Raw genomic sequence first — 23830 nt, forward strand, 5'->3', positions numbered from 1 at the left:
ACCCAAGTCTCCTGCCGGCTACGCATGTGCCAGGGCATAAGTTCTCTCGGGCTCCTAGGCTGACTTTTGTTATACTGCAGCCAACTTTAAGGATCAGGGTTATGCTAAGATATTTGAGAGACTAGGAACATGAAAAAGGGATGAAGATATGGAAAACCTTATGAAGAAATCTGGTTACGACTTGAGTCATGGACCAGAAGGCTTGGTGGGCAGAGCACATGTTCTGTACGTAGGAGGCCCAGCTTTGACCTCTGGCATGGTGTGGTCCCCAAGCCTCCCTGTGAATGACCCCTAAGCATAAAGCTAGAGCTGCCCCTAGACACCTCTGGGTGTGGCCCAAAACAATACCCTCACCCCTCACCTCACGCCACAAAAGAATCGGGTCCCATGGTTTGCACATTTTTTATATAAAGGAATGATTCTGCAAAACAATTTCTTTGGCTTATTACTAACCCGTTTATGGCTTGGGTGCCTTTAGGCTGTTTATAAGTAAAATAAGCTTTAAGCACAAATATTTTTACTGTGTTCTAATTTTTTTTAGTAGGGATTCCAATTCTGGTAGGGCTTAGGGGACTATATGGGGTACCATGTCTGCTGCAAGGCAAAGTGCCATACCTGCTATTACTATTGCTCCAGACCAATAATTCTAATTTTTAAGAAAACAAGGGGGTCAGAGTGATAGTACAGTAGGTAGGGCATTTGCCTTGCATGTGGCCAACACAGGTTCAATCTTCGGCATTCCATATGGTCCCCTGAGCACAGTCAGGAGTGATTCCTGATTGTAGAGTTAGGATTACCCTTGAGTACCACCAGGTGTGGATTAAAACCAAAACCAACAACAAAATTAAAACCAGCATAAAATAAACAAAAATCTTATTTGTTTTGGACTATACTCAGGAATCAGATATGGTTGGGAAATTGAACTGGGGTCAGGCAAACTGGAGCTGGTCAGGTGCAAGGCCAATGTCTTCACCTCTGTACTATTTCCCCAGTCCCAGACCAGTGATTTTTTTTTTTTTTTTTGTGGTTTTTGGGTCACACCCGGCAGTGCTCAGAGATTATTCCTGGCTCCAGGCTCAGAAATTGTTCCTGGCAGGCACGGGGGACCATATGGGATGCCAGGATTCGAACCGATGACCTCCTGCATGAAAGGCAAACGCCTTACCTCCATGCTATCTCTCCGGCCCCCAGACCAGTGATTTGAAAAGTAAAGTTATTCATCTTGAGGGTGAAGAGATTAATATAACGGGTAAGGAGCCTTGTATGTGGCTAACCTCAGTTCGATCCCTGTCCTCCCATATGATGCACCAAGTGCTGCCAGGAGTGATTGATTCCTAAGTGCAGATATAAGAGTAACCCCTGATTATTGCTGGGTGTGGCCCCCCAAATCAAAGTCATTCATCTTCTTACACTTGTTCTAATGAAACAAGGGGAAGTTTTCCTGACTCCTGGCTCCTCCTGTATGTTAATGTTTGCACAAAACACTGGTCTGCAGAAAGTTTTCAAGGATACGTACTCTTTATTGCATTCCTTCATTTGCATTAAACAATATAGTATTTTTATTTCTCAATATAGTTTTGGATACAACAAAGACGTCAGCCTCACTTCACAAGAGACAGAAGTGGGTACACGATGTGCTTCACTTTGTGGGGGAGAAGGGCGAGGGCAGGGCTTAAACAAACAAGGGGTTCGGGGAGTGTGGGGACCAGCCACTGGGATCAGGGCCTTTTATAATACAGTCAGTCCACACTTGAAAAAGCCACAAAATAAGCTGGAAGTGAAAATTCTGCACAGAGTAGGTCTGATACACGAGTCACACGCAAACATACACAGAGAGTAAGTCCTGGAGAAATTTGCCTTCTGCTGCAGCTGCATGAGGCAGGTGGCATCCACCCTCTCTGCCTGGGGTTAGAAGCAGCACAGGGGAGAGAGTGGCCTGCCCCTAAAATCCCATCCCTGGGGAGGGCTGGACTCAGACCGGCCACCCACGGCCCTTCCCGGAGGGTGGCAGCGGGCAAAGGAAATGTGTTCAGTACTGGAATGAAGGCTCAGGGACCTCGGGGTGGGGAGGGAAAGTGGCTCATCGAGATGCCAGGTAGTGCAGCTAATAATTTAAAGCAAGGGAAGGGCACAGTCTAAGTCCATAAATTTGGGAAGAAAGGAAAGTGGCGGCCCTGATTAGCCCCGATTATTCTACAAAGGAGCTGGCCCACGTGACGAGGATGCTCATTAGCACAGAGGGGTTGTGGGGGACAGGAGTGACCACGCCTCCCCGTCTAGGGGCGGACTGCACACTGCACCCAACATCTGTGTCACAGGCTCCCAACCTCGACCAAGGGTGCCACCGCCAACTCAATTCTGACCTGACTCTCTCTTTAGGAACATCTCGATTGCATCCGGGAAATAGCTTCAGCTAATGATGGAGACAAGCATCTTGGAAAGGTCAAGCACTGTTTTTTCAGGTGAAAGTGATAACCGGCTCTCTAGGACCCTTGAACCAAAGACCTCTCACAGCCTGATAGTGTTAGCACAGGAACACTGAATCTGAGCCCACTACTCTCCTCTGGTTCATACTTGTTCTTGGTTCACAATGTTCCTTCTGACAGGCCAAGTGTTATTTTCTCTGAGAGTTTGTGGTAGTGGTAGGAGGGAGCTTAAAAGGTAGTGTTCACAAATACAGTGGGTACCGTACTCCCCACTCCCTATACTCGCGTGCGCACGCGCACACACACACACATATACACACACACACTCGAAGACCAAGGAAGAAGGACTCATCTCAGCTTGCACAGAAAGGGCAGCACAGAATTCTATAGCAGATCGAACCTTCCACAAAGCAGCGGCCGAGCTCGCTAAGCGAGAGGAGGGGGAGTTGATTGCACTGGTCATGCAGGGCGAGCACAGGTTGAGGCAGGACACGTTTCACTGAGTTCGGTATCTTGAGTGGCTGAGGGAAGAGTCCGGTCTCTCCCCACTGCAGTCACATCTCTTGGTCACGCTATGTTGAAAAGTGTTCGCTTTCATAGTCAAAGGGATGACTGCAAAACACCCAGAATGCAGAAGAACATGAGTCTGCCAACTGCCTGCTGTTACCAAGACCACTAGAAGCTTCTTTGTGGATCTCTACATTTTCTCTAGTTTGCGTTAACTATGAGGTGAACATTTCACCACCCCCCAGCCCCCGGTCACAACTGCATGCACTTACAAGCAGGTTCCAACAAACATTATATATATATATACCATTGAGTTTTTTCCTGCACTGTGACAGGGAAGTTTTGCAAAGCAGGAAAGGGAGAGCAAACCAACAGTACAACCCATGTCCTGGCTTGATCTCTCAGGCCTACAACACAACAGAGAATTCTAAGAAACAGAAGAAGCGTGTCCAGAGAGGCTGAGCATTCAAATCTATGGGCGCTGTAGGGCGTCTCTGAAGACCCGATCCTGGGCTCCAACAGTGACAGAGAGAGTTGGGTTGAGGTCTTAGGTGTGTACTTACGCGCCTTCGTCTCGTAAAAGAGCCAAGAACTTTCTCACACGGTATTCCGCGTCCATCTAAAGACATGGGGAGAAAGGAAGAAAGCGACTCAGAAGGAGCTTCTAATGACTCCGCACTTGTCTCGTGCCCAGGAAAGGCTGGTTCCTATTTCCAGCAGCTACTTGCTGAGTCACAGTGTTGTGTCAGCTGTGTGTCCAGGGGATAGCAAAGTGGACTGTGTCACTGAGAGGAGTGGCGGGGGGGGGGGGGGGAAACGGACGGACTGTCTGGCCTAGAGAACTCCTGTGAATGACCCAACTGGTGGATCTCAGGCACCTCAGCCAGGTGAACCCTTCCTTAGCTGGTGCCTATGAGGGGGACCCCCAGGAGACAGGAGGCAGTGGCCATTCTCAGGGGTTGCCAGTGAAGTCAACCCTGGCGAAACCAATGGAAGGCAAAACGATGAAAATGGCGCTTATCGACTCACAGTTAAGCTTTTCTTCACCTGGCAAGGTTTATTCTTTACTATTAATTGAAAAATAAAAATTGTGCTGAGATAAACCAAAAAAAATGCAGAGGGGGAAAGAATTCCTTTGCTGGGACGGCCAGAGAGCCTGGTCTCCTATGACTGAATATAGGCATGATGCTAAGGAAAGGTGGGAGTTTGGTTCAGGGCTGCGTCACATCTGAGCTGTGCCTTCTCATTCCTCGACTCTCACCCTGTTTCTACCCACTGACCTACATTTTGTTCTCCTGGGTCCACCGGAGAAGGGCAGCTACCTAAAGGGTGATCATTAAAATAACAACTTTCATTCCTTAAGATAAAACTTTATGGTAAAAAAACACACCTAAAGTTAAAAAAACGAAAATAAAGTTTGTTCCGGGCGGGAGTCTTTCCCAAGAGGAAACTCCCTGCCCTCCAAGACAGGCTTTTGGGGCAGCTGAGGGTGCCCCCTCCAACCTCTGAGAAGAAAAAAACACCTGAGATTTCTTCTGGCCCAGCCCAGAAAGACAGAAGTTTCAAATGTATCAAAGTTAAGAGGTCAGACTACAAAGGACTCTGAAAAAAGTGTGAACAGCTAACAAAAGAAACATTTTTTCCTCTTTGGGAATAGAATTACATATGAATCAATTGTCAAGGTCTTCTTCGTCTTCTTTTTTTTTTTTTTTTAAATGGAACTGGCTGGAGCTCAGTCGGAGTCAGCACTTGCAGGTCTTCGCCCATTAAATATATTTAATATGTGTGAGCAACGACTTACTGACTTGCCTGTAGCTATGGAATTAAAAGTCAAGAGAAAGGGAGGAAAAAAGTAATCTAGATAAATGACTTTATTCCCTCAGGTGACATCCAGTCAGAGCAGATCCTCAGCGCCCTGCAAGTTTTAACAGAATCGTGTGGCGTGAACAGGGAGGCGACATGACTGAGATTCCGCTCAGCTGCATAACTCTGCACTGAGGCCCGGTCTCTCTCCGGCAGATCTAAAGAGAATTCACTCAGCTGCACGAAATCCATTTGACATGAAGGGGTTCAAACTCAGAGGCCTATGAAGTGTCAGCAGCTGGAGATTAGGCCTGAGTGTCTCACTCTCCATTTCTACCCCACATACATAAGAGGCATTAACTAGATCACTGACCTGCAGGCAGCGAAGGAAGAGGAAAGGGTAGGGAGGGATTGGGAAGAAAAACCCGCATAGTTTCTTCTATGCAATTATTGAAGAAAAAAATTGTGCCGAAACTGGAGGGGAAAAAAAAAAAGATGAGTGGCATGCTGACTATCTGACAGATTTATCTTCTTCCAAGGAAAAAGCCAGGACATCTGTATGGCCGACTTTACCAAGAATAATTCGACATGAAGTCATCAGCCTGCAAAGTTTAATTTATGATTTGTAAAGAAAAAAAAAAAAAAGCAAAAACAGCATCGAAACAGTCCATTTGAAAGTTCACTAGATTAAATGTCAAGTGGTTAAAAGTGGAGAGTTTCATTCCGAAATGAACTTCAACAAACACAAAAACAAACAAACAAAAACAAGCAGCAGGTTCGAGCAGCGCTCAAGCAGACATGGGGTCTGGGATGGATTCATAGACTCAAATTTACTGGATGTGCTAATTCATGCCCTGCTCTGTGTGCGGGCTGTGCATCCGCAAGTGAAAGCCTGAGCACCCAGGCACCGAGAGCCGTGATCTAGCTGGTATGTGAGATAAGGACAAGATTCAGGATGGGCCTGGGCAAGGGCAGAAGTCCAAAGCAGGAGGGGAAGGAGAGTTGCCAGTGAAATCAGAGAGAGCCAGGGAAGATTCACCTGCCTCTGCCCAGGCAGGAGTCTGGGACTCAGTTTTCTATGAGATCCTGGAGGCTTCACTCCAATAGCAGTCTGCAAGAAATTTCCTGGAGAAGAATCCACAGTGCTGAAAGCTAATCTGTGCAACTAATTATCATATCAGTTAACTTGTCTCTTAACACAGTCTCCAGGTCCCCTTGCTTCCTGACTTCCAGGGACCAAGTCATCCTCCCTCCATCACTAAAGAGCCAGGTGACCTCGGGGAAACTCCACTATGGCCTAGGAGACACTGAGCCCCTTCATCTCTGGTGGGGGTTGGGAGGGACAGGCAGCAGATGGGCTGCACTTTGAGGGCCTTCCTCCTTCTGAGATCTGAAGATACCCTAAGTGGGACAAGAACGGTTCTAATACTCTTCCTTTGGGTTCTTGAGTTTTGAGAAATGAGAGAGAAAAGTTCCACAAGAGTGATCGTCTGCTCCCAAAATCAGACTGCGCGTATTAACCTGAACTCATAAAGAATACAAGAATGGGGCCCGGAGAGATAGCACAGCGGTGTTTGCCTTGCAAACGGCCGATCCAGGACCAAAGGTGGTTGGTTCGAATCCCGGTGTCCCATATGGTCCCCTGTGCCTGCCAGGAGCTATTTCTGAGCAGACAGCCAGGAGTAACCCCTGAGCAATGCCGGGTGTGACCCAAAAAAAACCAAACAAACAAAAAAAAGAATACAAGAATGGAACGAAACAGCTGAATTGGAACCTTAGCAAGAATTAAACTGAATTGAATAGCTGAACTGAAGCCTTAGCAAAAGGCAGGGGAAGCCTCCTGATGGCCGAGGAAACTTGGGCTCAAAGCCTTGGACTTACCTGGAGGGACATCTCAATTAGCATCAGCAGCTTCTTGATCCCGATCCAGACCTTCTTCCCTTTAACTTGCTGGGCGATAGTGGTGCGCTCCTTATCTTTGAAGTTGCCCAAAAGCTGCCAAATAAAGAATAAAAACAACAGTGAAAGCACTTCGATGTAGGTGCACCCCCAATGGCAGTGAAGGCTCACGCTTATTCACCCTAATAAAAGGAGAGATAAGAACTGACTGTGTCGAGCCCACAGGAAGCACTTCCTATTTAAATGTCTGACCTAACCTTCCGGATCCTCCTTCGAGACTCTTTCTGAAAGTGAGACTGGTATCCCAAACCCTAATTTTCCATGGTCTCCATTATAATTTAGAGGGACAGTTGCTGGCCTTGGCATCTACCCATAATAAGTAGCAGTGGTAGAGACTGGAGCGGTTGTACAGTGGGCCGGGCGCTCGCCTTGTACGCAGGCGACCTGGGTTTGATCCCAGGCCAGGAATAACCCCTGAGCATCATCGGGTGTGACCAAAAATCAAACAAACACAAAATAATCAGTTATAATTTTTAACATTCCTTTCTAGGAACAAGCTGTATATGTCAAAGCAGACTAAATTTAATTCTCTTTCCCAATCCTGGCACAAAAGCTGCTCAAACAGGTACCCTGGAGACATTTATCATATGGATACTTTCTACTTTGTGGGGAATGTGGGCCAACTATAAAATCTTGAAAGATTTTAAGAAGCTTCCCTGACACTCTCACAACACAACATTAGACCTTATTTCCTAACAGATCTGAAAGCACTTGTGTGTACTGCTAGTAATTCAAAATCTGACAGTATATTTAAAAGTAAAAATCTCACCCTCAAAAATATTTTTTACAATTTCCAATGTCATAAACTTATTATTATTTTTGTTTGTTTTTGTTTTTGGGCCACACCCGGCGGTGCTCAGGGGTTACTCCTGGCTGTCTACTCAGAAATAGCTCCTGGCAGGCACGGGGGACCATATGGGACACTGGGATTCAAACCAACCACCTTAGGTCCTGGATCGGCTGCTTGCGAGGCAAACACCGCTGTGCTATCTCTCCGGCCCCGTCATAAACTTATTAATAAAGTTGGTTTCCCCTTTCTTTTGGCCCACATCTGGAGGTGCTCAGGGCTTATTCCAGTAGTGCTCTGGAGGGACCATTATGGGGTGCCTGGGATTGAATCCAGGTCAGCTGTGTGCTAGGCAAGTGCCCTATCTGCTATATCATCTCTCTGGCCCCTAAGCAGTTTCCTTTATTTCAGGGGCGTAGTTGAAGTTTTTACCATTTGTTTCAATTTATTACATGCAACGAGATCGGTTGGAAGATAGAGAAATGACTGGATTTTCTATCTATTGATCACTTCTCCCCATTCCAAGTTTCTTGGTCACGTAATCCATAAGCATTACTCATGCTGGGCACAGCGTCGTGAGTCACACCTGGCAGGGTGTACGCTGTGAGGCTGAGCTGGTGATGAATTCACTCTCACCGATACCATCTCTCCTCCTAATTCCTGAGAAGGACTGAAGGTGCGTGCCAGGTCCCAGGTTCGAGGTAACACCGAAACAAACCGCCAGCTGCCATGTCTGGGGCCCTTGGCAGCATTTCCAGCCCACTCCACTCCCTTCTAATTAGCAAGGTTCCAGCCACTGACGGGTCCTCACCTCCAGAGCCTCCAGCAACTGCTCTCCTGTGGCAATGTTGGGCACGTGGATGGAGGTGCTGAAGGCGTTAAGCATTTCCATCTCCTGAAGCACATCTTTGCGGCTAGTGGTCCCAATGATAAGAAGCTTGCGGCCCTGGTCAGAGAAAGAAACCGTGTTAAAATGTGTAACAACAGGTTCCACAGGACATGAGAGTAAGCCTGAATGGTACCCAATTATCATTTCACTTTCTTTGAATTTGGGGGCCCAACCTGGTTGTTTGTGTTCAAAGATCACTTTTGGTGGGGCTTAGGGGTACCATGAGTTGGACTGGGGTCAGCAGCATGCAAAGCAAGCACCTTCCCCGCTGTATGATCTCACTGGCTCCTCTGTTTATTTGACCATAGAAAGCAAATCACTAGGCAAAGACAAGGAAAATTTCAGAATTTTCCTCAAGAAGCATTTTGGACAGACTATCCACACTATGGTTCAGCAAGAGCAATGCCTTCCTGAGGACATGGTTCAGAAAGAAGTGGTTACTCATTCCTCATTCACATCACTAAAGTGCTGGGCCTAGAAATCACTTGGTCTGTCTCTGTCTGGAACTGATCTGGAAGGGGTAAAGGGTACAGGGATGGGACGTCTGATAGGCCCAGCATAGCAGCCCTGAGCTCCCTAAAAGGTGCAGATAAACAAGTCTATATTTATGTGACACTAAACTTTCCAGTTCAAGCCAGTTCAGGCTTGGTACTGAGCATTTTAGAGATTTCTATCACTGAAAATTATTTTTTCTTTTGGATTTTGGACCATTCCCTTCAGTGTTACGGGGTCACACCTGATGGTATTGGGGACCTCTTGGTGCTGGAGATCAAACCAAGGTCTCTGTCATAGCCACGTGGAAGGCACCTGCCCTACCGCCCTACCCTTTGTACTATCTTTCCAGAGCAAAATTTCATTTTTAACTCTAAATAAAGCAAAATTTAAAATGTGGGCCCGGAGAAATAGCACAGCAGCGTTTGCCTTGCAAGCAGCCCATCCAGGACCTAAGGTGGTTGGTTCAAATCCCGGTGTCCCATATGATCCCCCGTGCCTGCCAGGAGCTATTTCTGAGCAGACAGCCAGGAGTAACCCCTGAGCACTGCCGGGTGTGGCCCAAAAACCAAAAAAAAAAAAAAAAAAAAAAAGTAAAACAATACAAGGCTTATGCCACCCTTCTTTTTTCTCTTGCTTTCGACACTCTCAGGTTTTCTTCTTGTATTTCATTCCTTATCTTTAATTACAAGGCTACATTATTATTTTTGGTATTGTTTTCAGCTTTAAATGTTATTTACTTCTTATCAAGGAAAATTGGGGTTTAGTGTATAAGTTTTGCTCCCTCCCACCTCTGTATGTCTCTTTTCTCATCAATTTAGATATTTCTCAACTTTTAGGTAAGTCTATATTCAGTATTCATCATTATAGAAATGATTTACAGTTAAGTCATGCCATGTACTATTAAATTTCCCTTCTTGGGCAACATTTTGTTTTTATTTGAGTTAATAATTAATTTATTAGGTACCTATCATAAGTTCATCCCCAAACAAATAAAACCATGGAAATCTTTACAAAATGGTCAGACATACTAAATTTTTGTTTTTAGACCTAGCTATCAAGTGGAATTATGCAGCACGTCACTACCTGAATGAAACTAGAGTTTCTTAGCCCAGAGGACTAATACAAAATGGTCTCTCTGTCTCTCTTGTTCTCTCCAGATGGAGAGATAGCAGGGAGAGCCTTGTACATGGTTGATCCAGGTTTAATCCCCGGCCTGCCACCAGAAGTAATTCCTAGGTGTGAAGCCAGGAGTAACTCAAGCACCATTAGGTGTGACCACAAAACAACAAAAACCAAAATGACCTCTCTCAAATGTGAACTATAAAGGGGCAGAGGAAGGGGAAAACAAATGGCCAGTGGCAGCAGACCTGAGAAGGGATGACAGGGCTGAGTTTGCTGGAGTGAGGAACCCAGCATGCCTGGAGCCCTGGTTAACAGTGCTGTAAATCATGGGTCCTAAATAAACCCTCTATTTAAAGGTGCCTAAATAAGAAAGAAAAGATCTTTTCTTGTTCTGTGTGTTCTATCATTTCAAAATGCCTGAGGATATGTCTTTCTTTCTTCATTTTGCTTCAACTAGATGGCTCTTTTCTAACCTAGAAACTCCAGTCACTCAATCTTGGCATCTTTCTTTAAGCTTTTCTTCCATTATTTTCTGCTCTTATTTTCTTATATTTTCCTGGATTCATCCTTAGTTGTATACTCTTCTAGGAAGCCTAATCTCTAAATTCCTTTTCTTTATTCTGTATCTGGTATTTAATCACTTTTCTAATACTTTCAGGATTAACATTCAACTTTCTCTTTTTCTCTTTTTTGGGGGTAGGGTGGGGCTTGGGTCACACCCAGTGGTGCTCAGGTTATTCCTGGAAAGTTTGGAGGGACCATATGAAATGTCCTGGATCAAACCCAGGCCAGCTCTGTGTAAGGCAAGCTCTTTACAGGTAAACTGTAATATCTCACTAGCCCACATTGTACTTCTCTATTAGAGCATGTTCTTATTTCAAAGAATTCTCTCCTCTCCTCCCCCCTCTTCTTCCCCCTTTCTTCTCCTCTCAACCTTCTTGGTTTCATTTTGGGTCACACCTGGCTGTGTTCAGTATTTACTCCCGACTCTTGAGCTCAAAGATCACTCCTGGTGGGGCTCAAGGAACCATATGGGATGCTGGGGACTGATCTGGGGTCATTCATTAGATAAGTTCCTTACCCACTGTACTATCTCTCTAGCCATGCTTCTTTCTTAAAATGTATTACTTTTAGTTTTATGGATACAGTATTTTAATTTTGGAGGCATCAAACCCAGGGCTTCACACACATACAACAGATGTTCTATCACTAAGCCACAATTACTGGCCCACAATACTTGAAATCTTGGAGAATGGAGGATGCTCTGTCTGCTCTCAGCTATGTCTTTATTTACCTCTGAGTTCGTTGGCTCTGTGTCTGGAGATCTGTGAGGACTATTTATCAACGTGAACGAAACTAGCACCTGGAAGCCCAGTGTTCAAGCCATTAATTACTACATGAAGGTCAGAACAGAATCGGCTTCTTACTGGGGGTCCCTCCAAGGTCAGGAGATTCCTGGTTCCCTGACAAGGTTCTTCCAGTTTTTCTGCATGCCACAAAAGCCTCATTCCCAGAACTCAGAGATGATGGGGTGCTGGAAGCTTGACTTATTTTTGGGGTGTTGGTTTTTGGGACTACACCTGGCAGCACTCAGGGCTGACTCCTGGCTCTGCACTTAGGCATTATTCCTGGTGTTGCCTGAGAGACCAGATGGGATGCCTGGCATCAAACTTGGGTTGGTTGCGTGCAAAGCAAGCACCCTGCCCACTCCAGCCCCTCAGGTGGACCTATTTAGGTTTAAAGGCAAAATAGTGCAGTCTTAGGCTGAGTGAGACACAGTTGATGCTGAAGGCAAATAGACAACGTAACCTATTCCCTGAGGAGCTATGTTAGTGTTGGTGCTATGTTAGTCCTTATCCCAGAGGGCTGGGATTTCTCACATGTTAACAGCAACCGACCAGGCTCCCAAGAGTGTTGTAAGACTGGGAAAAGTCGAGGAACAGCTAATGGAGACGCTAATTTGTGTTTTGCTTTTCTGCTTGTTGAACAAGACGGCAAACACCGTGGAGAGGTCATGGCCCAGGCAAGTTCAGGCCTCGACTTGTGAAGCATCATCTTTAAGAAAACACTGAAAAACATTAGCAAATAATTAAATGGTGCTGGGTCATTTTGTGTATTAATGAGTAGTAATTCGTATGAGGGAGCTTCCTCCTTAAAAAAAAAAAGTCTCTGAATGTGCTGAGGTCAGAAACCTCATGGGAAATAATTTAGGAGAAGTGACTGAGGGCACAAAACAGGACTGCCGGCTTTAAAACTACAAGTGTGGCCAGTGAGATAACATATGGACAGGGCATTTATCGTGCATGTAGTCGACCTGGGTTTGAACTCCAGCATCCCAAATAGTTCCCTGAGCCTTTTAAAGCCAGATACAGGTCTTAAAACCAAAATCTAAATCCCAACACCAACAACCCCCAAATTAAAAGTGGGCACTAGAGAGATAGTACATCAAGTAAGATGCTTGCCTTGCACATGACTGGTCCAGGTTTGATCCCCAGCACTTCATATGGCCCCTGAGCACCACCAGGAGTAATTCCTGAGTGCATAACCAGGAATAACCCCTAAATATTGCCAGGTATAGTGTCCCTGAAGCTCAATAAAACAAAAAACTAAAACTAGATTTGAGAGGGGATATCCAATTTGCCCTGGATTCTACTGAGCTGAAACATATTCCAATGCAAAGAAAAAGAGAGTGATAGTTCATTTGGATGAAGTTGTTTGGCTGGCAGCAAAAAACTGCGTCCAAAGCCCAGAGTGATAGTACAACAGGCAAGGCTGGATCTCTGAGATCCTCATACAGTAACCCTCCCTAACCCCCAGCACAACCAGGAGTGATTCTTTTTTTTTTTTTTTTTTTTTTTTTTTGGTTTTTTGGGTCACACCCGGCAGTGCTCAGGGGTTACTCCTGGCTCTATGCTCAGAAATCGCTCCTGGCAGGCTCAGGGGACCATATGAGATGCTGGGATTCGAACCACCTACCTTCTGCATGAAAGGCAAATGCCTTACCTCCATGCTATCTCTCCAGCCCCCAGGATGATTCTTGAGTGCAGGGCCAGGAGTAGTCCCTGAGCATCTTTGAAACCCAAAGCAAAATCAAACCAAATAATTAAAAATAAATGAAATAGTTCCTAGCACTCATTTTTACTGAGATTTGCCAGTCTCAATGAAATAAAAGAAAAGGCTTAAATAAAAGGACTATATGCCAATCGGATTATGATCAACACTGTTCCAAGGTTAAATAAGTATTAGTTAACTCATTCTTAGCACCATAGGAAGCAACTCAGGTGAAAACATTACCATGAAAAAGGCAGGGCTCGGTCAGGTGGTGATCCTGCAAAAAACCCACGTCTTTACACGCCGAAGAATGGGGACAGCACTAAGCAGTATCTAAGCCTTTTGCCACACAAAGGACTAACCAGATAATCCACACCCTTTCAAGGGTCCTGCCCATTGATTGGCCCCAATAAACTGATTTGTAACAAAAGTTCATGTGGAAGAAAGCTTCCCCCCTCCTTCTTCCTTCAATAAAAATGCCACCAATATAATACGGCAGTGAAATGGAAGGGCTGATTTTAACCTATGAACAAAAAGTAAAGTCAGTTATGCAGCAAAGAAAGGGCCCGTCTTTGCATATATTCAATGCCGAGCAAATGGAATACAGCCTTGGTGAGAAGAATTAACTCTGAACAATTGGGGACCCTGAAATGGATTAAGAAGTGAGTCTAAAAGAGCCACTCAGAGAGAAGTGTTGTGTTGGGGGCCTCAACTTCTATTTTGGGGTGGTTGGAATTTGAGGTTTTTGTAAATGAGAGTGGAAAATGGCTGAATATTAAGAGTGTATAAGCCTATAAGAAAAAGATACAGACCCATCAGACCATTAACAAGAACCGACTTTGTTTTGAGACTTAAGGACTTGGGAGGTTTGGTTTGTGCTTTCAAAGTCATTACGATTGAGCTGGGAAGAGAACAAGGATATTTAGGGCCCACCACTAAGCAACACCTCAGCAAACACAAATAATGGTGAGGGTGGTACACTGGGACATCTAGGGTGGGTCCTGAAGGACACTGGCCAGGGCAGCCATCGGGAGAAGGTGGCCCAGGTCTTCCTGACAACAAAGCCTGCATAGGGGGTGGAGGGAGCTGGGCAAGGTGGACAATGGCATCTCCACAGTGAGCAGGAGGAAGACTAGGAAAGTGAAGCTCTTGTATCAAATCTCATTTAACAAGCAACAGGATGGGGCTGGAGCAGTATATAGTTGGGAGGGCACTGGCCTTGCATGTGAACAACCCAGGTTGGATTCCTGACACAACATATGGTCCCCGAGTGCTGCCAAGAGTAATCCACGGGGCCCGGAGAGATAGCACAGCGGCGTTTGCCTTGCATGCAGCCGATCCAGGACCAAAGGTGGTTGGTTGAATCCCGGTGTCCCATAGGGTCCCCCGTGCCTGCCAGGAGCTATTTCTGAGCAGACAGCCAGGAGTAACCCCTGAGCACCACCGTGTGTGCCCTCCCCCCCAAAAAAGAGTAATCCATGAACACAGAGCTAGAGATCACCCCTAAGCACAGAGCCAGGAGTGATCCCTGAACACAGCCAGGTATGGCTAAAAAAATCAAAACGAAATAAAAAACACCAAATAAATAAATAAATATGAAAAAGCAACAGCAACTACAGAAGAAGGTTTTGGATGGAGGAGGAGGAGGAAGGACTGTGTAAGACAAAGATGATACTGGCAGTCTGGTGGGCACAGCGGCTGTACTAACAAGGTAACAGGCTTCAGAGTCCCCAGGGACAGCTCAGCACAGCCTGCCACTGGGAAACACACACACGCGCGCGCACACACACACACACACACACACACACACACACACACACGGAAATACACACAGACATACCATGTCATCCCTTCTCCATGCTGATGGAAAGCAGGGCAAGAGGTGAGGGCAGATAGATAGAGGCCTGCAGGGGCAGGCGTGGCACGGCCTATCATTCACAGCTGTGGGAGCTGGGTGGGTTACTGGACTTCTCAGCACTCGTCTCAGCCTTCACAGTCTTCAGCCATGAAGATGGAGTTATAGAGGCCAGAAGTGCTGGGGGAGGGCACCTTGGCCATCCCAGTCAAAGGAGAGGCTTGGAAAGGCAGTGAGTGAGCACTGCCAGTAGGGTCCGGCACACCTCGATTTCCCAGGGGCCCCATCCCTGATGCCCTCTCATGGGTGAGAAGGGAGCACTATACCCTCTGGGGGTCAACATCTTGTGGTCAAGGGGAGAGCAAGTATGCCCTCCCTGGGTTAAGGGCACAATGAGCACAGTATTGGGGGCCTGAGCATCCCCAGCTACAGTCAACTTTCAGCATTACTAAGGTTTATGATGAAGCCTAGACAAGGCCTAAAGCTATAGATCAAACATTGGCCTAAAAAGGAGTGGGTGCACATAAGAGTAAAGGGTTGTGTGGAGCCTCAGTTTGGGGTGGGGGCTGCCTTGCTGGTGAAGGTCACTTTTATCCACCACTGACCCTAAAGGAAAGTCCTTTTCTTCTTTCCACTTCTGCCATCCAATCCAATGCAGAGATGGCAGAGAAGTTCAGGACCGCAAAGCTTGCCCATTTTCACCAGTGAGCACGTCTGCATGGCCAAATCTTGGGCCCCAGGGCTAGCAGCCAAGTCTTGCTTGGCTCCATCCATTCACTTCTCAGCACAGCTCAACCAGCCTGTGAAAGACACATCTCTGACCCTTCTTACTATTCTAGAACGTTCTTTCTAGGCATGTAGAGGCAGTCAAGGCTCCTCTTGAAAGTCACTTTTTCTCCAAGGCCTAATCAGTGTCCTTCTTCCTTCTCTTCCTCCCTCCCTGTTGCAAGTCAGCCCCTGAAGAGGTTGACTGATGAGGGATGGAGGATAAGGTCTTTCCCCTCCAGCTCGGAGCACACGTCTGCCACCCTGCCCAGCCGACAGTTCTGAGCTGAAATGGCGGGTAAACAGCTCGCAGACAGTCAGGCTTGTGGAAATATTAGCTTTATTCGGTGGACAAGACTGAAGTCCAAAGACTCAGCATAAATTCCAACCCAAAGCCTCTCACCTTCCACAGACCCTTGTTTTTACCCCCCAGAATCAGGTACCACCCAATGGTGGGATCAGATACCACCCAATGGTGGAAGCAGAATCAGGTACCACCCTAGGTACCACCCTAGGGTGGGGGCAGAAAGCCAGGTCACACCCTATAGGGCACAATCAGGGTAGGGTCAGTAACACAATAATCCCCTAAAATATTTACATACACAACACCTCCCCTCCCTCCCTCCTCCCTCCTCCCCTCCCTCCCTCCCTCCCTCCCTCCATCCCTCCCTTCCTTCCTCCCTCCCTCCCTTCCTTCCTTCCTTCCTTCCTCCCTCCCTCCCCTCCCCTCCCTTCCCCTCCCTTCCCTCACTCCCTCCCTCCCTCCATCCATCCAGGTTCTGATCAGAAATCACTCTTGGCTTACAGGACCAGACTTGTACCTGGGTAATCCAGGGTGCAGTGCTTATGCTAGCTACGTGCCTTTACACCTGTACTATCTCTCTGTACTATCTCATACACAACACCTCCCCTCCCTCCCTCCCTCCCCTCCCTCCCTCCCTCCCTCCCTCTCCTTCCTTCCTTCCTTCCTTCCTTCCTTCCTCTTCCTTCCTTCCTTCCTTCCTTTCCTTCCTTCCTTCCTCCCTCCCTCCCTCCCTTCCTTCCTTCCTTCCTCCCTCCCTCCCTCCCCTCCCTTCCCTCCCTTCCTTCACTCCCTCCCTCCCTCCATCCATCCAGGTTCTGATCAGAAATCACTCTTGGCTTACAGGACCAGACTTGTACCTGGGTAATCCAGGGTGGTCGTATGCTAGCTACGTGCCTTTACACCTGTACTATCTCTCTGTACTATCTCATACACAACACCTCCCCTCCCTCCCTCCCTCCCTCCCTCCCTCCCTCCCTCCCTCCCTCCCTCCCTTCCTTCCTTCCTTCCTTCCTTCCTCCCTCCCTCCCTCCCTTCCTTCCCTTCCCTTCCCTCCCTTCCTTCACTCCCTCCCTCCCTCCATCCATCCAGGTTCTGATCAGAAATCACTCTTGGCTTACAGGACCAGACTTGTACCTGGGTAATCCAGGGTGGTCGTATGCTAGCTACGTGCCTTTACACCTGTACTATCTCTCTGTACTATCTCATACACAACACCTCCCCTCCCTCCCTCCCTCCCTCCCTCCCTTCCTCCCTCCCTTCCTCCCTCCTCTTCCTTCCTTCCTCCTTCCTTCCTTCCTTCCTTCCTTCCTCCCTCCCTCCCTCCCTCCCTCCCTTCCCTCCCTTCCTTCACTCCCTCCCTCCCTCCATCCATCCAGGTTCTGATCAGAAATCACTCTTGGCTTACAGGACCAGACTTGTACCTGGGTAATCCAGGGTGGTCGTATGCTAGCTACGTGCCTTTACACCTGTACTATCTCTCTGGCCGTTCTGACATTCTTTCTTTTGGTCCTGGAAAATACACATGATATCAACTTATACACATGGCATAAGAGGGAATCTCATCAACTCAAAACTATAACTCTCAGCTCTAAGCACTGTTAACAAGTTAAAAAAAAATTCCAGAGAATGAATGGCACGTCTTCTTTATGTAGGGGTAGGTGCCGAAATCTGCCATACTTTAAAAATAACCAAGTGATCAGCCAAATAATTAAGCATTTCATTGGGAATGGGCTTCTCAAAGGTGGGGCAAGATACCCCCCCGGAAACCATTCATGGAAGTGGCTGAAGAGGTCATGGCAGCAAGCATCTCTTGACCACTTGGTTTCTCTAGGCTCCCCAGGGAGCATGGACTGTCTAGAAAGATGGAAGGAGCCTGCAGGTACCAGGGGGGCAGAGGTTCTCTGTAGGCTCCATGTGTATTTCTGATTTTTCATGCTCGAGTGTCTGCAAAGCATTTTTGGGTAGCTAAATGTTCATTAAATACCGAAGGAAGAATGTCTCAAGTAAATCATGTAGTGGCTCGGCAGACAGGGGCACTTGGGCTTTCCGTTAGATTGTGCCCTGAAATGAATTGTTAGTCTCCATCTTTGCATCTTTCCTGGTGGTGTCTTCGAAGGGGGCAGAGGACTAGAAGGAGAAAGAGGAGGAGGAGGAGGGGGGACCTGTGCTGCAGTTTGGGTAAGTACCGAGAAAACCTCACCCAATCACTGAGAATAATTTCCTTAGGCAACATCAGACTGCTTTACGTTACTAAAGACTATTTCACAATCAAATTTATAAAAATGTCACAGAATCGTGTGAGAGAAATGGCTCAAAGAGCTAGTCTGCATGTTTTGCCTATGGGAGGCCTGGATTGAATCCCTGATACCATACGGTTCCCTGAGCACCACTGAGAGTTAACCCGAGCCAGGAGCAGCCCCTGAGCACCACTGGGCACAGCCCCCAAACAAAATAAATACGTAGGGGGATCATCAGATTTTTCTTCTTTTCCTCTCCCTCTTGTGGCCATTCTGGAGTTGAGAAACATGAAACTGTGCAAAGGGCTTTTACCTCGAGGAACAGAATTGGCTCAGGCCTTGAGGCTATTTTCACTCTGCTTTCCTGGTCTGTTGTTTCGTATTTGTGTATTTGTGTAATCACTAACACATTTGCACTGGTTGGTCTCTTAGGGAAATAGGAAATTAGGACTGGAGGCTCTAGGGAAAAAGGCCTTTAAATAAAGAGGATAAAGTCAGACCAGGCCACTGTATTCATAATGCAGAAAGGAACATTTCTGCAAGGATACTATCTCCTAGAAACTGAACTAGAAGATGGGGCCCACAGAAGCAGCTTCAGACCTTAGTCTGCTGCACCCCGACAACCCATACCCTGGCTTGCCATCATCTTCCAGTAAGGCCCTTAAATCAACACACATCGAGTTTCCTTTTACACGCTTCAATACTGACTTCTCACGCCTATGTCCTCGTGTCTCTTCTTCTAGACTGAAGATGGCTTTTCCCGTGTTTCCCACCAGTCTGCATCATTTCAGGTCATTGTCCTACAAAGCTCATCTTCTCTTCACATGCTGCCGAACACGAAGCCAACATAGTGTAGTTTATCCTCCTTCCCCTCAGGTGTCCTCTCAATCGTGAACTCAACAGCTCCTGTACTAGAGACCAGTTTGCTAAACAATTTCCAACACAGCCAACAAACCACGAAATGAGTAAAACACACAGTGTCCAAGATAGCATGAGAAGGGGGGAGGGTGGCTTGCCTTGCCACATGGCTGACCTAAATTTGATTCCTCACACCCCAAATGCTCCCAAGCACCACTGGGATTCCCTGAGCTCCGCTGGGTGTAGTCCAAACCCCTTCTCACTACCCAGGGAGAAAAAAAAAAATCTAAGAAACAATTCTTTAACTTCTGGAACTGAGAAAAAGTGAGGCCCCAAGTGTCTCTCCTGCTGCAGATAGCCAAATAAACACAGGATATAAGAGGCAGGGTCTTTACAACTTCAGCAAAAGGAATTTATTTCTGGGGAGGGAGAGATATACAGCGAGGAGGACCTTTGCCTTGGGTACTGTGGACTTGGGTTCAACCCCTTGTATTTCACATGGTCCCCTGAACCTACCAGGAGGGATTCCTGAGTGCAGAATCAGGAGTACTACTGGGTACAAAAATAAGCAAACAACAACAACAACAAAATTTTTTTTAAATTTCTTCTAAAAACCAGAAAGGGAGGAGGAGAAGGAAAACTTTCAGTATAGGGGACAGTGAAAGACCAAGTTAGGAATAAAAATATGCCATATCTACAGGGAAGTGGGTACCCTGTGCTCCCAACACAGCCAGTTTCTTTCCTGCTACAGGAACCTGCAGGCTGGCATGGTGTGGCGAGGGGGTGTGGGGTATCAGAGGGAGGTAGGGCAGACTTACTGACCCCACTCGCTTCCACAATCACTACTGACGCAAAACCATTAATAAAAAAAAATTAAATAAAAGGTACCCAAAACTCAGAGAGAAAAAGGCTCTGTGCACTTACTGCTAAGTCTTGGGCAGAACCTTCTATGGCACAACAGTTCCTGCTCTTGCTCAAGGCACTGCCTCCCGCGCCGTGGCGGCAAGCAGGCCCTATTCATCGTTAACAGTGTTTATTAGACTTTGCTTCAGACACCGACGATGGAGGTAGCAATTTTTTTTCCTCTTAAAGAGGGTTGAAAGTAGATGGTCATTGAGGTTTCCAGGGGTCATGCTTCAGTCGCTCAGAACAAATGAAGCCTTGGCTGTCTGAGGAGCTTGGACCTTCCCTCTAGCCCAGCTGTATCCAGTAAGGAAACAGCCGAGGTGATGCCCCTCGTGGAAAGGCTGTACATTCATTCCTGAGTGGGAACCCATCAGCAACCGAAGGCTGCCTGGGGCCACCTTCACACTTCTCTCTAGGACTGAGGTCGGCAGCTGCTCTGTGAGATGCTGTGGTTTGCTGGGCGAAGAGACCGTGTGTTCCTGAAGCTGTGGGGACATCCATGATATTCACCTCACTGCTGTAATGTTTCCCCTTCACTGAACTGCCTCTGACCTGTCTAGAGCAAAACTCCCCTAAACACCAGGTGTGGTCTTTAAAACAAAAATTATAAAGAGAGAGAAAGGTAGTGACTGAGGCACACAGCCACCCTGCTCCCCACTCCCCTGAACTCTGGCACTGTGAGAGTAAAAGAGCCCCCTTTCCTTCCTCCTGAACCTGAGTGTCCTCTGCACTGCACACATTTACCGCCCATCTTATTCTGAACTCAAACTCGGCTGAATAGCCAACATCTCCAGCCCTCCAACAGGCTGTGTCGTGGTGCCCCCTGGCTCCTGTCCTGGTGCTCACTCCTTTTCTCCACCTGTGCTGCTGAGCAGGTGTGTTTGGGTGGGTGGAGGAGGAAGGCGAGTTCTGGGGGCCAGATCAATGCTCCACTCATCTCTGTGTCCTGTGTGAGACCCATCTACTGACGGCTCACAAACAATGTCCCTTTTGTGATGCTCCATGAGGAAGTATCTCAGATGTGCAGGTCCGAGGGAACCTTGCTGTCTAACTGCCTGTCTATCCCTGACCTCAGCGCCCAGGCAGCCCTGTCCCACAGCTGCCGCTGGAAAGGCAGCACAAAGCTAAGTGCAAGCAAGGTGGGCTCTGAGGACAGCGGGGAGAATCAAGGGGGACTTTCATGGGGCCGGAGCAATAATAGTACAGCAGGGGGCGCTTGCCTTGCAGGTAGCTGACCTGGGTTTGATCCTCTGCATCCCAAAAGGTTCCTTGATCACCTCCAGGAGTAATTCCTGAGTGCAGAGCCAGAAATAAGCCCTTAGCACTCCGAGGTGTGGGCCAAAAACAACAACAAAGAAGGACTTTTCACAATTTTACTCTTAGAACCCCAAGCATCTTACAGCTCAAGGATCTTACAGGGGGGGAAAAAGTTAAATATACATTGTACACTAGGTGTTGCTATAAAGGTAGATTTCCTGAACTCTAATAGTTAGTAACAAATTAGCTGTAAATGGTTGGATGGAATTAAAACTGCCAAGATACTAAGGGAAGAAAAAAAAATTTTAATCCGATCCAGTTTTCTTTTTTATTTTTTTTTATTTTTTTTTTTTTATTTTTTTTTTTTTTTATTTTTTGGGCCACACCCAGTAATGCTCAGGGGTTACTCCTGGCTATGTGCTCAGAAGTTGCTCCTGGCTTGGGGGACCATATGGGACACCGGGGGATCGAACCTCGGTCCGTCCAAGGCTAGCGCAGGCAAGGCAGGCACCTTACCTTTAGCGCCACCGCCCGGCCCCTGGTTTTCTTTTTCTTAATGATGAGATCATAAATGCTTACTGCAGTCAATTTATAAAATGTAAACATAATAAGTATTAAAAACCATGACCATGAATGACAATTCAAGAAAAATTATATTTATTTATTTATTGTTTGGGGGCCACTGCCAGTGATGTTTCCATGGATAGATAATTCTGACATAATGATGGTACTGGGGTTTGTACCTGGCAGTGCTCAAGGGGACCAGGACAGGCCCAGGACTGAATCTGGGGCTATTACAAGTAAAACAAAATGTGTTCTAGCACTCTGAGCACCCCAACCCAAGAATAATAGTGTTTAAGATGGAGAAATAATTATTTCCCCCATTTTTTGGAGGGGCAGACATACCTGGCAGTGCTTAGGGCTTACTCCAGGCTTTGTGCTCACTGTCACTCCTGGTGGGCTCAGGGGACCATATGTGGTGCCAGGGACAGTACTCAGGTTAATTGAGTGCAAGGCAAGTGCCTTAACCCCTGTTCTCTCTCTGACCTCAAAGGCTTTTAATTCACTCTCTCTCTGTCTCTCATATTCCACACCTGGTGATCCTGGTGATGGTTGGGCACCACAGCTGCTCTGCACTCAGGGGTCACACAGGGGCCCATATGCAGTGCTGGGATTTGAACCATTGTTCAAGGCAAGTGCCTGCTTTTCGGTGCATCTAAAATGTTCTTTATTTACAATCTTTCCTTTTTCATTCTGAAAACTGGCTTTCCTCCTGCTCATTCCAGGCTGCCTAAGGCAGGTCCTTCTTTTTGCTTTTGCCTTCTGGTACTTCCAGGGATGTCTAGCAATAACCGCTGCCTGTGACCAGGTTCCAAGACAAGGGTCAGCAGCTGGGTTAATTTTACATATTTGTGTGCATGAGAAAAGACAGTCTACTGTGGGGGAAGGAACTAATAACCTAATAACTGAGCTATATTTTGCAGTTGATGAAGAATTAGGACAAGCCTCATCTAATTTAATTCTTATGACCAAAATAATACTATTGTTCCCATCATTAATAATAAGAGAGATAGTACAGTGGGTAAGGCTCTTGACTTGCCCAATGTTATGCTATGACGTATAAACCTCAGGAAATCTCCTATTTGTGAGACAGGAAGGTAGGAGAGAAACTGTCAACTTGGACTTCCCTTGAGTAAGGGAAGCGAAAACTTCAGTCACAAACAAGAGGTGCAGGAGAAGAGGAAGAATGCCTGAACCTGGCTGATCTTCAGTATCCTGGCGATCTTCAGTGGCCAGAGCACTGGCCCCCTCTATGAGCTCTGAATTCCCACCTCTGCTTCCTCCTTCCTTTTTCAAACAGGGACCCCCAATGTACAGGCCAGAGTATTTGTACTCTGACTTTCAAAGATGCAACATTTCAGGAAGCATTTGTCCTGTTTCCTTGTGTGGACTTTAGCTGAGGAAGACTGTGTGGCCAGGGGCTCACACATAAAAAATGAAATAGTTACTTTCCATGAAAACTTGTTAATACAATGACATGCCGCCCTACCCCCAACCTCCCTTTACAAGCTAAAAAAAGCTCTGTGGAATATCTAAAGGGCACCTCTTTTTTTTTTTTTTTTTTGGTTTTTGGGCCACACCCGGTAACGCTCAAGGGGTTACTCCTGGCTATGCGCTCAGAAGTCGCTCCTGGGCTTGGGGGACCATATGGGACGCCCGGGGGATCGAACCGCGGTCCGGTCTCCCTAGGCTAGCGCAGGTAAGGCAGGCACCTTACCTCCTGCGCCACCCAGGCCCGGCCCCCGGCACCTCTTTTTTTTTTTTGGTTTTTGGGTCACAGCCTGGCGGTGCTCAGGGGTTACTCCTAACTATCTGCTCAGAAATAGCTCCTGGCAGGCACGGGGGACCATATGGGACACGGGATTCAAACCAACCATCTTTGGTCCTGGATCAGCTGCTTGCAAGGCAAACGCCGCAGCTGTGCTATCTCTCTGGGCCCCTAAAGGCACCTCTTTACTTAAAAAAACAAAACAAAACAAAGAAACCTAGGGACCAGAGAGGTGGCTCAGGGGTAAAGTGTGTGCCTGAGACCTGAGTTCAATCCCTTA

The 23830-nt window shown here is 47.0% G+C and overlaps 1 protein-coding gene across 2 annotated transcripts in view; it reads right to left on the bottom strand.

The window, feature by feature from the left end:
* Nucleotides 1-1499: 1499 nt before the first annotated feature.
* The window catches only part of NSF (N-ethylmaleimide sensitive factor, vesicle fusing ATPase), a 151380-nt gene continuing 129049 nt past the window's right edge, over nucleotides 1500-23830 (bottom strand). Inside the window, exons 18-21 of one of the 2 annotated variants that reach the window (XM_049779079.1) lie at nucleotides 8294-8428; nucleotides 6618-6731; nucleotides 3497-3552; nucleotides 1500-3038 (exon numbers count right to left, since the gene is read on the bottom strand). In XM_049779079.1, the coding sequence (XP_049635036.1) occupies nucleotides 2999-3038; nucleotides 3497-3552; nucleotides 6618-6731; nucleotides 8294-8428 (345 nt within the window). In that variant the 3' untranslated portion in view covers nucleotides 1500-2998. Of the gene's footprint in view, nucleotides 3039-3186; nucleotides 3341-3496; nucleotides 3553-6617; nucleotides 6732-8293; nucleotides 8429-23830 lie in introns of those variants that run through there. The other variant, XM_049779078.1, reaches the window with a different exon arrangement.

Source organism: Suncus etruscus, chromosome 1, assembly GCF_024139225.1.
Source record: "Suncus etruscus isolate mSunEtr1 chromosome 1, mSunEtr1.pri.cur, whole genome shotgun sequence".
In the NCBI taxonomy this organism is placed as follows: domain Eukaryota; kingdom Metazoa; phylum Chordata; class Mammalia; order Eulipotyphla; family Soricidae; genus Suncus; species Suncus etruscus.